The 18,023-nt window shown below is 34.4% G+C and overlaps 1 protein-coding gene across 1 annotated transcript in view; it reads left to right on the forward strand.

The window, feature by feature from the left end:
• Positions 1–18,023, forward strand: part of LOC150098705 (TATA box-binding protein-like 1) — a 67,832-nt gene that overhangs the window by 37,677 nt on the left and 12,132 nt on the right. Inside the window, exons 3-4 of the mRNA XM_090404826.1 lie at positions 9,922–10,089; positions 16,670–16,764. Of these exons, the coding sequence (XP_090260952.1) occupies positions 9,922–10,089; positions 16,670–16,764 (263 nt within the window). The remainder of the gene's footprint in view (positions 1–9,921; positions 10,090–16,669; positions 16,765–18,023) is intronic.

Below are 18,023 nucleotides of genomic sequence, written 5' to 3' on the forward strand. Positions count from 1 at the left end.
GCTTTCCTCCCAACCTGGAAGAGAACACTTGTTTTGCTAATCTTTCTTCGCCCATTCTGTTTAGGTGACCATACCACCTGAGATTAGCTCTGCTAACACATTCCTGGATGCTGACAATGTCAAGTTCTTTCCTAATATCCTAGTTTTTAATATGATATTGCCATTGATGCCATCTGTTCACGCCTATAATCTTTCTCAGAACTCTCATATCTGCAGTCTCTAGTCTTTGGTCAAGTGTTTTACTTCTGACCCAGCTCTCAGATCCATAAGGTAAAACTGGTTTGAACACTGTCTTGTATACAGCTAATTTAGTGTTCCAACTAATTTCTCTCTTATTCCATATGAATTTATTCAATTGACTTCCTGCCATACCAGCTTTGCTGATCCTGTTTTCTATTTCTATATTTAATTTACCATCTTCAGTAAAAATCGTACCTAAGTAGCTGAAATGTTTTATTTGTTCCACAGGTTCTCCATTCACAACACAGTTGACATTTTCAATGATTCTGCCTATTTTCATTGTCTTTGTCTTTTTATTGCTGACCTACATACCATATCTATTACAACAGCTATTCAATTTAGTCAGAGAATCTTGCAGACTTGTAGCGGATTTATTTAGAAGTATAACATCATCCGCATAAAGCAAAGAGCTGACATTAACATCTCCAATTTTGATATCAGGTTTAATACCACTTTCCTTCATAATGTGATCCATATAGATAATGAATAACAGAGGGGATAATGTACATCCTTGTCTCACACCAGATTTAACATTAAACCATCTTCCTGTACTTCCTTCAATTCTAACTGCTGACTTACAACTCAAATAAAGACTAAGTATTGCTTGATATAATGCCCCATTGACACCATATAACTGCAGCGTATTGAATAGCTTCTCTCTTGGCACCTTGTCATATGCCTTTTCCAAATCGACAAAACTTAAATACAGATCTTTGTTATATTCCCATGCTTTCTCGACTATTTGTCGTAAAGTGAAGATCTGATCCTGATAGCCTCTGTTTGGCCTAAATCCAGCTTGTTCTTCACCAAGCTTTTCTTCCACAATTCTTCTCAACTGTTTCTCAAGTATACTTGCATAGATCTTGCCAGGAACACTCAGTAGTGAAATACCTCTGTAATTCTCACATTCAGTTTTATTTCCCTTTTTATATATGGGTACTATGAGAGCTCTACACCAATCATCAGGAATTCGTCCCTCTGTCCAGGCTTTCTGAACTATGCAGTGCAGCCACTGTAAGACTTATACCACCATACTTCAGCATTTCTGGTCGAATATCATCTACTCCTGCTGCCTTTCCACATTTCAAGCCTTTGATGGCTTTTTCTACTTCAAGTATGGATATGTATTCCTGCCTGCATGCCTGGTCAGTGTTTTTTACCACTGTGCTGTCGTCACTGCATGTTTCATTTAGCAGTTTTTCAAAGTAATTACTAAATACTTCAAGGATATCTTTTTCTCCCATTTTCATGTCACTTTATCATCTCTAACTCCTTTTACAGCACTCTTTCCCCCATTCCTAAGCTTCTTCAACAACCTCCAGAATATTTTGCCACCTTCTTGATATTTGTTTTCTATATTCTTGCCAAAGTTCTCCCATGACTTTTGTTTAGCTAGTTTTATACAGTGTTTAGCTTTCTTACATTTGTCTCTGTATTCTCTGAGAGCACAAAAACTGACTTATTTGCCAGGAACTTTTGATATTTCTTCTTTTCCTTCACTGCCTCTTTAACTTCCTGTTTCCACAAGGGAGTTCTGATTTTTTTATCCTTGCAGACAACCTCACCACATGCCTCTGGCAGAATCAATTAATGTTTTCTTCAGAGTTTGCCACTGAATCTAAAAGGTTTGATTCCTGTTCTCAAAATCTTTCATTTTTTCTTCAATAATCTTTGTGTATTTTATTCTACAGTTCACATCTGAGAGCTGCTCAACTTTTATTCACTTTAAAACTTTCTTACATGTTATTCTTTTCAATATGAAATTCAGTTTTATCCTGCTCAAGACTAAATAGTGTTCGCTTCCAATTTCAAATCCTCTGTACACTGGTGTCCTGCACCAGGGAGAAAACATCACTATCAACAATAACACAGTCACTGAGACTTTTCTTATTCCTAGCCTCTTCTCTTCATGTGAATTTGTGCACATTTTTATGTTGGAACATTGTGTTAGTAATAACCAGTCCATGTCCTGAGCAGAAATCCAACAGATATTTGCCATTATTATTAGCTTTGCTCTTTTCTCCAAATTTTCCCAAAATATTTTTGTATGTCTCACAATCATTTCCTACTCTGCTATTTAGATCCCCAACAAGGACCAACTTTTCCTTTTTCATTGTGTCAGTTGCTTTTTCTAAAAGCGTCAAAAAATTCCTCCACTTCTACCTTAGTAGAACCTTCTGTGGGACCATAGGCACAAATAAGTCTCATTGTCCAGTTCCCCATTCTCATATTTGCCCACATTATTCTATTTGAGACTGGCTGCCATTCAAGAAAATTAGCCTCGTATTTTGTGTTGAGCACTATGGCTGGAGTGTTATGCGATAAGAGGGTGCCGATCAATTTGAAAGGCAAAATCTATAGGACAGTAGTGAGGCTAGCATATGACATATGCTATAGAAACTGTGGCCCTGAGGAAAAATTACATCAGCAGGATGGAAGTAGCAGAGATAAGAATGCTTAGGTGGATGTGCAGTGTGACCAGAAAGGATCATCTGAGAAATGACTGTCAGGGCAACAGTGCAAGTTACGAACTTAGGAACGAAAATACAGGAGGCAAGGTTGAGATTGTTTGGTCATGTGATGAGGAGGGAGGACGAATATGTGGGAAGAAGGGTCATGCAGATGGATGTGCAAGGAAGGTGGAAGTGTGGGTGGCCAAAGAAGAGATGGAGGGAGCTGGTAGAAGAGGACTTGAGGATGAAGAACTTGGATGTGGTGATAGCCCAAGACAGGAAGGTGTGGAGGAGACTCATTATCAACAGTGACCCCACTTAAGTGGGAGAAGCTGCAGAAGAAGAAGAATTAAGCTGTGTATGGTCAGAGAATAATTGCATAGATAGGAAGAAAGAAGTAGAAACAGAATAGTATAATATAAAATACTAATTGCAGTTGCAAATGAAATTAATTAATCTCATTTTTTTTAATTTTTTGATCTTTAAAGGGTTAATAATAAAAAGAAATGGTTAAGTAATAAAAGATTGGAAGATGAGATAAAATTCTCTTAGTCTTATTCTTTCGAATTCTATCTCATTTAAAATGATTTATGTAAAATGAGAGTACAAATTAAATTTTGAAGCATCTAAGTAAAGATAATGAAGAAATAAAAAAAAAAATAGTGAGTGAATGTAACCAAATTTGTAATTTTTTATTCAGAATTATGGATTGATAATTAGAACTGTCAGAAAGATGATGGAAGTGATTAGTTATAATATGAAATGGAATTAGGTTGGTGAGAAAAAAATAAAATAAAACCAGTAGATAGACACTCTGCTTACTTGTATAGGAATAAGATTTGCGTAATTTGAGTTTGAATTTTTTTATTTATTTATTATTATTACTTTTTTTTAAAACTAACTTCCAGTTATTTCACTTAGAGCAGACACATAGATAGCCACTGTTTGCATAGATGAACACAACACATCTTCAGTCACAACTATGGTCAATCTGGTCTTGCAGACCATGTATATGATCTATGGGGGGGGTGACCACTGTTCTCCATAATAAATTTAAAAACTATTTTTGGAATCAGCAGCTACTCTTAAAATCTACCAGATTTAAATAAATATAGATGCAAGAAACTTCCCAAGATTTGGGAAACATCAATCTTCAGAGATTGATAATTATTTACAACCTAGGCCTCCTGCAAATGCCCATAGAAGGTGCCCCATCTAGATAGGACCTTAGTATTATATTCACATTTCATTTAGTATTTTTGTGTGTTAGTCACCAAGACACCTTCAACATGATTTCTTTGACTGTTATAACAGACAGTTTTTTTGTACTATTGTTCTTAATTCTGAACATCTACTACTTTTATTTAGTATTCCTTTGATATCTCTACTCAAATACTTGAAGTATTATGATTTTGTGTAGTGTAAAGTTTTTCCTAAAAAGAGGAATGTAATATACTCTCATCTGCAAAACTGTGTATTGGATTTGCAGTAAATTGGAGATGGACATTTGATATAGAAGGAACGTCTTCTCTCTCTCTCACAGAAGAAAGTCAGTTTGCAAAAATTATGTGTCAAGACAATGGTCATTTTTATTTTTTTTCAAACTCTGCTGGAATTATCCACTGCAAATTTGTTCCAGAGGGCACCATGGTGAATGGTCAGTATTATTTAGGAATAATTATATATTGGGTTTTATCCTTTATCCAAGTGAAAGCAAACAAAGTTTGAGTTGCCACAGTCCTGAAAGTACTTCAGGTGCAAACTTTGTTTACTTACACTTGGATAAAGAATAAAACTCAATATATATAAGTAGTAGCATAGCCAAGTGAAAAAACTTCTTCCATAAACTTATCTCTAATCCAGAGAATTTTAATAATAGGGTGCGACACCCTTTGGCAACTCGTATAGGTAAATATGACTTCTCCATTATTTCCACCTTTAGTATCACCACCTCTGGGTCTGGCTCCCACTGATGAAACCTCAATAAAGGTCAAAACTGGTCTGGGTAGTGGCCCTTCCCTTAATGCATAGCGGTATATATGTGCTTTGCATTATGGGAGATACTAAGGCAAGTGAGGCAAACAAACCCAGTATATAATTATATATTGGTTTGTTGAAAAATAAATTTAGGTATTACGCAATGTCTGTATGCGACATATCGACAAAGAACTGGTTTCCACAACAATTGGTTTCTGTTGCACAAAAATGCACCCATGCGCTGTGCACTGCATGTGAAGCAGTTTCTGGCCTCTAAGTCAATCTATGCAAGTGAACATCTCCCCCGCCCAATTCACCGAATTTGGTTCTGCAGACTTTTCCAATGTGGTATAACAGACTGAAGAAGGTTCTTGTTCAGGATTGCCACCGCACCTCTGAACAGATGTAAATGTGTGGAGTTGGAGGGAGATTATTTTGAATCTTTGTAATTGACAATTCCAAATATAGTTATTTGTTTTAATATAATAATTGTCTCATTACTTAATGGGTCACTGTGTAGTGATCACTTAGTTTCAAATCCTCGGTGTACTCTTGGATCCTGAAGAACGTTGCTATCAACTATAACGTACTCAATAAGACTATTATTTCTTGTATCTTTCCATATGAATTTGTGCACTTTTTTTTTATGTTGGAACATGGTGTTAGTAATAACTAGTCCATGTCCTGAACAGAAATCTATCAGATTTCTTATATGTATGGTGATCATTTCCCTCTACTGTTTAGATCTCCAATAAGCATGAACTTTTCATTATGTCAGCTACCTTTTCTAATGCCTTGAAAAATTCCTCCATTTCTTCCAATTTAGTACCTTTTGTGGACCATAGGCACAAATAAGTCTCATTGTCCAGTTCCCCATTTTGATGTTTGCCCACATTACTCTACTTCATACTGCCTATCATTCAAGATTATCCTTGTATTTAGTGTTGAATATTGTAGCTACTCCTTTTCCCTGATTTTTATTGCCTGAATATAACATTTTGTATTTGTTGTTTAAAATTATCTCATCTGTTTTCGTCTTCTTTGTTTGTCACACCTATTATGTTGATCTGGTACTCATCTAATTCTTCTGCTAGTTCCATTTCTTTTCTGTTGATGCTTCTTACATTGATGTCAATGTCATTCAAGTACCAATCTTGAACTTTGCTTATGTTGAATTGGGTTGGGTTCCAGGATTTGTTCAGTAGCTTACTTTGTGCTGTTTGCTTTGGTTCCTTCACAAAACAACTGGGGCCTTGTTTAACTGGCAATGCCCAAGTAGGCATGAAATTCTCATGTTGTACTATCATTTTACGTTGTGGTTTAAGCCGATAAGAATGCGATTTGGCGCTAAATCCCAAATTGCCAGCCCATCCTTGTTTATTCTGTATCTAGGTAGATACCTAATAGGGTGCACCATGAGAAGGTGAGGATTGGACATAAGGTCAGAAGCCCTAGTTGGTTCTCCACATTCTTTAAAAGGTTTCGTAGAGGTCTCCTTCCAGTTATATAGCTTGATGCCTAAGTACCCCATTTATGAAACTCAATTATGTAAAATAAAGAAACTTTTTGCATAATATTCTCCATTTAAACAACTCCACAAACTGCTTGTCTTATTGTCAAAATAAAAACTCAATAAGATTTTACTTCATAAAATTTCTGCACAACCTCCACACATCCTTCCCATTTGTATTCACTTGCAAGCCAATTAAGATACAAAGATGTTATATGTAAATACCTTATTTCGGTTGAAATAAGTAAGGGCTTCATTCCCTATACCATTTCTTATATACCTTAACTATAAATACAACTTAACTGTGACATACCTTAATTGTTAAGTTGCTTGAGGCCTGATTGGATAGCAGGGAAAGGGATATGATTGAACTGGTAATAACCCTTTAATCATCTTACATGTCTCAATGTGGGTTTAATAGCTTCATAGAATGGGAGGAGAGGGTGGAAGGACAAGAGAAACATCCCTGGAAGATGTTGCTTGAGTGTGTGGCGAGTACAAAGACACAGCATGCATTTCCACGATAGGATGAACTGGGCTTGACTGGGATCTCCAATGATGAGTCTTGGACTCCATGGAAGTATGATGATGATGATATAATATTGACTTTGTGGCTACCTGCTCAACTGATTGAGGACAGCTAACAGTATTTGCCTTGTGGTTTGAATATTCAAGTTAGTGATAAATGAAAATAGCTGTAGCATTATTTGCCCATTTTGGTCGGGTGTGCTGTTGTTGGTTATACAACACTCTACAAAATTCACATCAATTTGACCATATGATTTGTATTTTTATCAGTGTATGAAAGTTAAGTGTATAGCATATCAGTGCTCATCTTAATTATCTAATGTAATTAATTGTAGAATAACTTTAAATACTTTAATTTATTCATTGATTGTAACCAAGTCTGCACAGAGCAGGGGACAATGTGTTTGTTTTAAGATACTGTATACAATCATACCTTGATTAACAAAGAGGATGTGTTCCACGAAATTACTTGTTAAGCATAACAATTGCCTGTATGGATTAATTGCATTTAACACTGATCGCTTGACAATAACACTTTTTTCTAAATCAGGATCATTTTCACGGAAAAAATTTAAAACATTTTTTTTCATTCAAGCACCTTTTTTAAAATCTTTAGTTGCTAACACTTTTAAAGGAACTTCTTTAATTTCATCTTCATTTTCTTTAGATTAGAAATGAAGCTTTTTGATGGTAGCCATTTCCAGAACAAACTGCTTTCGTCAACATTGAACACCAAATTTGAAAATTTTTCATATTCGATTATTTCCTTTAGACTGTTTTATTTTTTCTGATTGACTAAGTATGGTTGTTAAAGTTGATATTGCTCTAATCCTAGAGAATGTGCCGCATTGGATTTTCTTTCAACACATTGTATGATATTTAATTTAGTTTCTAAAGAAATTGCTTTTCTTTTCCTTGATTCCGACATTTTAATTAAATATTAAACATTAATATTTACAAAATCTACAAATAATGCTATCATTCGGATGATTGCCAGGCGTTGACCTTAAAATTTTTAAATATTTAAGTAAAATGGCGTTTGAAATTGCAGACTTTGCTATAGAGGCATTGTTACCAGATATAATGTTAACCGAGGTATGACTGTATTAGAAAACTATAATGAATAAGAATGCTGTATTGGGTTGGTATATTTTTATTACTCAGGTGTAAAATTTAGAAGAGGAGTATGAGGCTTACCTCCTCCTCCTACTACTATACCCCATTGTAAGTATTGGCAAAAAAAGTTAAATTTATCAAAAATTATATACCAAAAACTTGTCTATATTATAAATAAAAACTTGCCAACTTGCCCCATCAGTTCACACTTCACACATGCAAAAGAGATAAGCTCAGAAAACAAAAACAGCAACTTGTGACAAATGTCAATGTTCAGTTGGATTGGTTGACACCATAACCAATCACAACCTCTAGATGCTATTATCTCAGAGTGGTTTAAAACTACTAGAACACTAAGAATTTGACCTGCTGAGCCATCTGTACATCTTTTCAAAGGACTCAAAAGTGTATGCATCTTGAACACACACCTGGGCACGAATGTGATGCCATGTTTACATGTCAAAAAGTATCCTCTTTGGGAAGCATTAGTATATTGTGTTTACGTTTAGGAATCACGTGAAGTCAGGAAACAATTAGGGGAGTCTTTAATGGGAATAAATGCAGAAATATAATATCAGTAATAGGGCTATGTGGTGGATGAGCACCTAGCATATCCTGAATATTTTCCCCTGGAAAATAGATTATTTCTGTTGTATGTTAAAGTAACTACAGTGTAATCTTTTATTGTGTGAATTTGAAATAACATATATGGTATGAGTAATAATAGATCTTATTATTCTCGTAGAAATTAAAATAATGCATAGGATAAAACTAGGTGAAATCAGATCATAGCAAGCAGTCTGATGGTACCAGTATCCACTAAACATCCCTTCCAAGGGCTTTTTAGTATGCATTTCTTTGATCACATTTTTGCAGTATAGCAAAGATGTTTTCATTATAAAATAATACTTTTTGATATAACTAACAAATGCTAGTGACTCGTGCTCTCAAGAAAGCTATAAAAGCCTCAAATAATTGAAGTTGTAAAATGGTATGAAGCTGATCAGAGCACTACCATGATTAAGCATTGGGCTTAACCTTAGTGAAAGCAGATGTGCAAATTATTTTTACCCCACAATGTGGGGTAAAAAAAGTATGAAAGCTGGCATGACTGACCTTTCCACCACAAAAGTTCTTATGCTTGCTCTAATATAATTGTTCAGTCATATGGAGAGGATGTTAAAAATATAAAAGGAAGAGTCAACTTTATTTGTGTTACTGAAATTTTGTGTTTACAGGAAAAATCCCCACAGGTGCATACCCATATCCCAAATTTTAATATACAGAATAATTGGTCTTAATTTTCACAGGTCTTTGTTTATGCATGCTGGGAATGCAACTATAATACATGAATCACGATTGCTTTGAATATTTTGTATAATATAATAATCATTTTACAACTATTTTCAGTGTACATAACAAGATAGCATCATTTAAATTATGGAATAATTATTATATATGCATGGTTAAGAGAGAAAAAATTAACAGCAAGTGATGTGACAGTGATACACAATATAGATTTAGAATTTAATGAAGTAAACAAGAAATTCATTTACATTTTGTTTAATATGCTAATTCTGGAAAGTGTTTTGAAATTGGACTATTTCTGAGTTTGAAAGGTTTGGTTTTTTACAGCACATAAATACATTGGATACTTTTTACTATAGTGTATGCAGTGCTGTCAAAATGATTAGTAAAACTGATAACAATGGAAGAGCTTTTTTCCACTTAAATGCTATGTACTAATAATTAAAAGATTCTTAAATATTTGTTTCCATAAAGTTGGTGGAAATTTTTTAAACGTTTTTTAATGAAATTTTGTAAATTCTCTGGCAGTCCTACACTATGCAATATAAATTTATCTCAAAATTTAACTGGTGAATGCAAATAAAATTGCAAAGTTTCGCTGAAAAGAATGAATATGCATCCTAGCAATTTAAGTACCATTGATTATATGAAATTGCACAATATTCACGTGATAACAATTTTCGAATAATTCAGAGTACATTCAAATTACTAAAGTATTACATTATTAATTGCAAAAAAAAAAGTCTAGGCAAGCTTTACTCCATTACATATTTTATTTTGTATGCTTAGTGAAGAAGCAGCACGGAAGGCTGCAAGAAGAATTGCAAGATCTCTACAGAAATTACAGTGTAAAGTGAAGTTTGCAAACTTCAGGATTGTTAATGTGTTAGGAACTTGTACCATGCCTTTTGCAATTAGAATTAGTCAGTTCTCTATTAAACACAGAAATGCAGCTAGGTGAGATATTTTTTGTAAATAGTTATTTCTTTTAATACTTATATTGGACATTTTTTTAATAATAACATTTTCTATTGCATTTTATTTTTTGCTTGAAGCATGTTAGATGAGCTATGTATTAAATCTTTGTTCAAAAAGAGCTTTATTTAGTATTAGGCAAAAAAAAAAAAGTTAAATATACTTATGTCACACAGAACCACACTATAATAACATGTATTAATCAACAATTATACATAAATTCCAGATGATCATGATAATTTCATGACGTTTCAGATACACTGGTTTTTATAAATTAAGGAACAAAGAGAAACAGCATAGTAACTCAAGCTGTAAGATGAATTTTTATGCAATTTGACGAAAAACTGTAGGATATGAGATGTGAAAGGAACACCAACAAAAATTGTTAATAATTCATTAAATTCAGTAACAAATGGGTATGTGAAGATAATGGTCAAAAACAGTGCTTCAACCATGAAACCATGTTTCATGCTGTTTATAATAATGTCCAGGAGCTCAGTTGGTAATAACAACCACTGCTCCTGCAAAATTCTAAGTACCTCAAAGTTTGGAGGGGGGGGGAGCAGCAAGAGCATCCAAGGCTCAATAGGATTAATGTCAGGATACCTTGCTGGCCAGTGCATATGTATGATAATCTCTTGGAAATATTGGTCCATGAGCTTTGTTCGATGAGGACGAGCATTATTGTCTTGTAGGATGTCTCCCTTATTGCATCTGCATATGGACAAATATAAAGGTCCAGGACCTTGTCTATCAGTTGCAGCAGTCATGATTCTGCTTAGAAGCACTAACAGGTTGGTGCATCCATCCACTGAGCGTCCTTTCAAAACCATCATACTGTCTCTACCACAGGTATCTATGGTTATCTCTGCAAAGTGATACCAGGTGTGCTTTGATCTGGAGAGAATCAGGGACATGTTATCATTCCTCTAATATTTGGAAAAAGGAACATTTATGGCAGAGGTAGTGTGATGGTTTGGAGAAGCATCTCGTTGGTTCAATGCACTGACCTGTGAATGCTTCCTAGTGGAACCATGAATGCTGCAACTTAGAGAGAAGGTCCTGGATCTCTTGCTCATCAGTAGTAATGTTATAACATTTGATTTGAGCAGTGTCAAAAACATCCATGATGTGTAAGTTTAGTGCATAAGTATATACCACATGCTTTCTCTGGAATGTTGATAGTAATAGTCAAGGAAACAGATGGTCTTATTTAAACCAGATATGAATGAAACATTCAGGCCGCTCTAGTGAAGTGGCTGCCATGGCAGTAATTTATTCAGGGGCCAATCCATGCAGAAGTATTAGTGCAAAGGCTAGTCTGTATGATTACTTATCTATAGTGTGGAATATATGATAGTAATGCATAAGATGTGACCATTTGAAAAGTATGTGAACACCCCACAACTGTTGAATTTGCCAGCATGGTTGGTTGTGCGGACACCATCTCTGCTCTCCCAGTAGTCTATGTTCAGATTTCAGTGTTATATTTCTCTTGAGATGGATTTCTATATATGAGCTCACAGCTTTCAAGGATGAGATTTAGCTCACATAAAAAAAACATCCATACCTGTTACACAAATTTTTGCTGTACCTCTTTTGAGGATCATTGTATGTTGTGTGCTATATTATTGGTCCATTCTTTTTCAACAAAATTCCTCACAGTATATTGTTAGCAACCTTACCATTTCAAAATGCATTTCATCTTGGTATTATAGCATAACTAACAGCGTTTGCTCTTGTAGGGTGAGATTGCCTCGCTCATCTGACCTCTGTTCTCATCCCTATAAATTTTGGCAGTGAGTGAAGGAAATGCAAGCCTTTTTTCTTTTTTGAATATTAAGAATAGAATGTCATAACTATCATCTCCAGTGTGTGCTTTCATTGTTCATTGAAGTTAGTAACAAAATTGAACTACTTGTGGTAGTAATAATCCTGTCATGTTTGTCTCTGGTGGCAATGAACCCCACCATCACCACCAACACTGTTTCTTTTGTACATTCTGATTGCAAACAACACTCATCTGATTTTGTTGCAGATAGTTGGTTCTATTTGTTAATAGATTTTTTGCAAATATGATTTGGTTTGTACTATAGCAAACACCATTATAATATAAATTTGCTTATTCATTAAACTGATGAAAAGCTTCAACTGAAGCCATATAATGTCATTATAAAGAAAATTCATTATAACAAACTTTCTCTGGCCTTCACAGTGAAAGTTGACTGTCAAGCCTACAGTAAGCAAGGTTTATTAGCATTCTCAAAAAAAAAGTTCATTGCTTAATTTTTGAGATTATTCCATTTTCTGACTTACTTCCTTTTGCTTTCTGAAGCTTTTGGCTAGAACTTCTTTCAGTATTACAGGAAATCACATATTAATGAGTTGGTTTAGAGAAGTATTTTCAAAGGTATTTTAAATATTTTCACAGTTCATTACCTGATGTAGCTAGATAAACTACTATATATTGTAACATATGTATAGTACAGAAAGTCAAACTGTAACAAATCTTCCTGGCATAGGATGCGTTTGCTTGAAACCAACCTATACTGTGAAAGGGCAATTCTTTCATGGAGTGGTATCGTAAATTATCATTAGAGTTTATAATGGAGATGGGAGCCTCTGTAGCTCAGTTGGTTTCAATGAAACACTTTAGAAAGACTTAGGCTCAAGTCCTGTCTGATGTAAGGACCGTTTATCAGGGCTTTTCAATGAAAGCTGAGTCAGTAGGTCTTATAAGGTTGGGAGGAAAATTCTCCTGTAACTAGGGTTTATCATCCCTCAAAACAGGCAAACCAGCTCTGTGAAAACACATCTACAGACATAAAATACTTACCCTTAGAAGGATGCAGCAGAAAAATGGCAAGCTGGCTGCATTAAATTGTTTAAATCCTTCATTCAGGGATTGTCATCTAAGGATGAATAGGAGAAAATTTCTATAGCTTTTTTTATGTATAGATCCCACCCATGAAAGGTTATTGATAAACCTATAGTACATTTGTACCATGGGTGGACAAAGCATCCCTCCCACATCATTTTTATCAATATTATATATTATGTATTTATTTTTACATATTTGGAAACCTTGCTCTAAAGATCAACATGGAACTTTTTCAAGCTGCTTGAGGCCTCCAATAAGCAGGGCAGTGGTCTCACACTGTGATGAAATTCTTCTTGCAACTAATGCCCATGGCAGGATTCGAATCCATATACCCTGTTGGTTGGAGACAAGTATGCTACCTTTTTTGATTGGAAGGATCTGGGTTCAAATCCTGTCTAGGATGTGAAAGACCTTTCTCATATGGAGGTGGCAAGCTTTTTTTTTCCTCCCAGAAACTAGACTTTTTCTTCCTACAAAACAGCCAAACCAGCTAGAAGAACGTGTAATTGGCAAACAATGCAGATAGGATTAGCTGCCATATCATACAGCACTCAAGTTTGTAAGAAACCAAGTTACTTGGCTGTGGCTGACACATGAGCTTACCACGAAAGGGAAGTTGATAATGGTGATGCACATTTTGGTTGAGCTTCAGATGCCTTTTTGTTTGCTAAAATTGACTGGAACATGTAGTGATATTTCTTTCTAGTTTGAAGAAATCAATAATTATGAAGATTATGAATTTTTTTATCATTAAATTCCTGGCATACCCTCAAGGGGTGTACATGATATGATAGTAATAGAAGAACTTGCATCGTTACTCGCTTCCTATCAACAGTTTTCCCCCAAATCAATCTGTTATCTGTCAAGACTCCAACATTCTCAGATCTTATTATCTTTGTCTTCTAAATCACTTTTTACTGTATCAATCTAGGATTGACGATAAAAATCCACCTATATCTTGGTCTTCCTCTGGTTCTTTTTTCCTGCCAACCTGGCAGAGAACACTTGTTTTGCTATCTTTACTCTCCCATTCTGTTGGGAGAGGAAATATTAGCACTGCTAACAATGTCAGGTTTGGTTTAAAAAAAAAACAAGTTCTTTCCTAATATCCTCGTTTTTAATATGATATTGCCATTGATGCCATCTCTTCACTCCACTAATCTTTCTCAGGACTCTCATATCTGTGGTCTCTAGTCCTTAGTCAAGTGCTTTATTTCTAACCCAGCTCTCAGATCCATAAGTTAAAATTAGTTTAACACTTTTATATACATCTAATTTAGTGTGTTTTGATTAATTTCTCTCTTATTCCACATAAATTTATTCACTTGACTTCCTACTTTAGTTGACATAACCCTTTGATTCTGTTGTATTTCCATATTTAATTTATCGTCTTCACTAAAAATTGTGGATCGGTTTTTACTTGTTCTATAGGTTCTCCATTCACGATGCAGTTGATATTTTCAATGTTTCTGCTTATTTTCATTGTCTTTTCTTGTTATTGCTGATTTTCATACCAAATTTATTAGATTTGGTCAAGGAATCTTGCAGGCTTAAACTGGAATTATTTAAAAATATAACATCATCTGCATAAAATAAAGAGCTGAGATTAACATCTCCAATTTTGATAACAGGTTTAATACCACTTTCCTTCATAATATGATCCATATAGATAATAAATAACAGAGGAGATAATGTACATCCTTGTCTGACACCAGATTTAACATCAAACCATCTTCCTGTACTTCAATTCTAACTGCTGACTTACAACTGAAATAAAGACTAACTATTGCCTGATATGATGTTCCATACACCATTTTGAATAGTTTTTCTCTTGGCACCTGTCATATGTTTTTTGCAGGTCTACAAAACTTAAATACAAATCTTTGTTATATTCTCACGATTTCTCAACTATTTGCCATAAAGTGAAAATCTGATTCTGACAGCTTCTATTTAGCCAGAATCCAGCTTGTTCTTCACCAAGCTTCCACTTCTACAGTCCTTCTCAACCATTTCTCAAGTATACTTGTATAAATCTTACCAGGAACACTCAATAGGGAAATATCTCTTGTAATTCTCACATTCAGTTTTATTTCTCTTTTTGTATATGGGTATTATGAGAGCTCTACTCCAATCATCTGGAATTTGTCTCTCAGTCCAAGCCTCCAGAATATTTTAGAGGCTGTTATTTTCTATGTTCTTGCCAAAGTATTCCCATGAATTTTGTTTAGCTTTCTTACATTTGTCTCTGTATTCTCTAAGAGCACAAGCTTACTTATTTTCTAAGAACTTTCAATATGCTTTCTTCTTTTCCTTTGCCTTTTTAACTTCCAGTGTCCACCATGGAGTTCTGATTTATCTATCCTTACAGACAACCTTACCATATGCCTCTATAGCTAAGTCAGTGTTTTGTTGAGGGCTTGCCACTGAATCTCAGATTTAGTTCTTTTTATACACAGTCGGGACATTTTTTTGTCTGCCTACTTAAAGCAAACAATTTTTTTTGGTTTAATGAAATTTTGACATTTTTAGTTTAGTACATTGTAATGTTGAGTTCAAAAGCATTATTCAACAAACGATATTAAGCGAATAGTTTGTTATAATCAAAGGTTTGCTCTAATAAATTTCCTTTAAAAATAGCATCAATGTTATTAGAAGTTTTCAGCAAATTTACTCGACATGTAATGGATCTTGTTATAATCAGTTTGCTCTAATAGCTATCATGTTCTGTGTTCTTGATCCATTTTTCTCTTTACAAGCAATCAATCTCTCTGAGTACTTGATGATGAAAAACTCCACACTGTCTCAACTTCCTCAGTGTTTGCAAAGTATTCTATCTGCACAGAAATTAATGAGTCAGATAGCACTTGATTTGGACTACATGCTAATTTAAAGAGAAACTATAACTCTTCCTTTTGTAATTTATACTATGTTCAGTCAGGCATCTTGTTTGTGGAACTCTCATCTGTTGTGTGATGCTTCAGAGTTGAAAGTAGGTGGGAACTCCTCAAAAAAAAAAAAAATCACTCCATACAGTTCATAATAGCAGTAGGTGTTATGGACACATCCTTCTGACACAAGCTCAAAATGGACTACACTTTAAAATTTTATCAAACTTTTTTTTTTTTTTACTGTAATTATAAACTGACTGTAAAAAGGATTTACAGTCAGTTTATAATTTGTAAACTGCTGAGCTTGTTCTAATATCAATGCATGCAGAGATTTCAACAGCATTATTTTGGAATTGATTGAGATTAACTGTGGGATGAGTAGTTTCAAGAAAATTGTTGCCAGCCTTAAGCTTTTCCTGTTAAGTGCATTTTTTCCAAGTTTGAACTCTTTTAAATAAAAATTTAATGAAATAAATAATAATAAATTAGCATTAAATATAAAGAACTTGGGTCATTCTTTCTCCTTAGGATAAAGTTCTTTAATTTGATATACAGACACAGATATAATTGACTATGATATTTAATTTTAAAAACAAATGAAGAAATCAGTCACTTGATAATTAAAATTAATGAGTTTGTGCAAAGTAATCAATAGTTATATGAAAGAAAAATAATTTTCTCTCTCTCTCTCTCACACACACACACACTGTTTTTTGTGTTGGTTATTTCCGATTATGTTGCTGAAAAACAGCATTTAGTATATCACAGTCCTAATTTTTATTTATTTTTACAGTTATGAGCCTGAGTTACATCCAGGAGTTACTTATAAAATTAAAGAACCAAAAGCAACTTTAAAAATCTTTTCTACTGGAAGTATTACCATCACAGGTGAGTGTCAAATGCTGCCTGTGATATTATGTACTTGTTGATAACTGTATTACATGTAAGTCTAAAAAGATATTTTGATATTCATATTTATGTGAAACAGATCTCTTTCATCAAAATATGAAGTTTTCAGTTGGTCATCAGAGATATTCTAATCAAACTGTATGTGTTTATTTTTGAAAGTATAAACATTGTACTAGGTTACATTATATCCATCCTTCATCATTATGGGGTTGGGTGTGTATGTGGGGGGGATAAATGTCAGTTCAGAATTCATTGTTGAGATGGTATAGAGTTACCATTCGCAGAATCAGTAAACTTGCAAATAATATGCAGATAACCAATTGTCAGACTTTTACATGTTGAAATAGGGATTTGGTGTTTAGATTATGAGTAAAATTACAAATGCAGAAAGGTAAGTCGAAGGAAATGATTGTCTCAGTTTGGTACAAATGAATTGAAAGGCGAGAAGTATTCTATGAGGGAAGATGTAAAGCAGTTGTTAGAAGAGGCAAAACTGAGAAAGCGAGAAGGTGAAGATTATAAGTCTCCTACCATGCTATGATAGAAGTGAACTGAGGAGGGCATTGATAGTCAATAGATTGGGCGGTCATTGGATGGCAGTGGCTTGTCACCCTTCTTGGGAATGGACTGAATATAGTCCAATTTCCAGTTTGTGGGATAGATTCCAGTGGAGTAAGAGAGTATATATCGGTGACATCGGATAGGGGTCAGTTCTTGAGCACAAACTTTCAGAATAATTGGAGGAATGCCATCGTGACCAAGAGACTTCTTCAAGTATGGATATGTATTCTTGATTGTATGCCTGTTGAGTGTGTTTTACCACTGTGCTATCACTGCTTGTTTCATTCAGCAATTTTTCGAAGTAATTACTCCATACTTCAAGGATATCGTTTTCTCCTGTTTTCATGTCACCCTTATCATCTCTAACTGGTTTTACAGCACTCTTTCCTCTATTCCTAAGCTTCTTCAACAACCTCCAGAATATTTTGCCACCTTCTTGATATTTATTTTCTTGCCAAAGTCCTCCCATGACTTTCGTTTAGCTAGTTTTACCCAGTGTTCTTTCTTACATTTGTCTCTGTATTCTCTAAGAGCACAAGCTGACTTATTTGCTAGGAACTTTTGATATGCTTTCTTCTTTTCCTTCACTGCTTCTTTAACTTCCTGTGTCCACCATGGAGTTCTAATTTTTCTATCCTTGCACACAATTTCACCACATGCCTTTCTAGCTGAATCGA

This window comes from Typopeltis vanoorti, chromosome 15, assembly GCF_054136105.1.
Source record: "Typopeltis vanoorti isolate ZY-2024b chromosome 15, IOZ_Tvanoo_1.0, whole genome shotgun sequence".
NCBI lineage: Eukaryota > Metazoa > Arthropoda > Arachnida > Uropygi > Thelyphonidae > Typopeltis > Typopeltis vanoorti.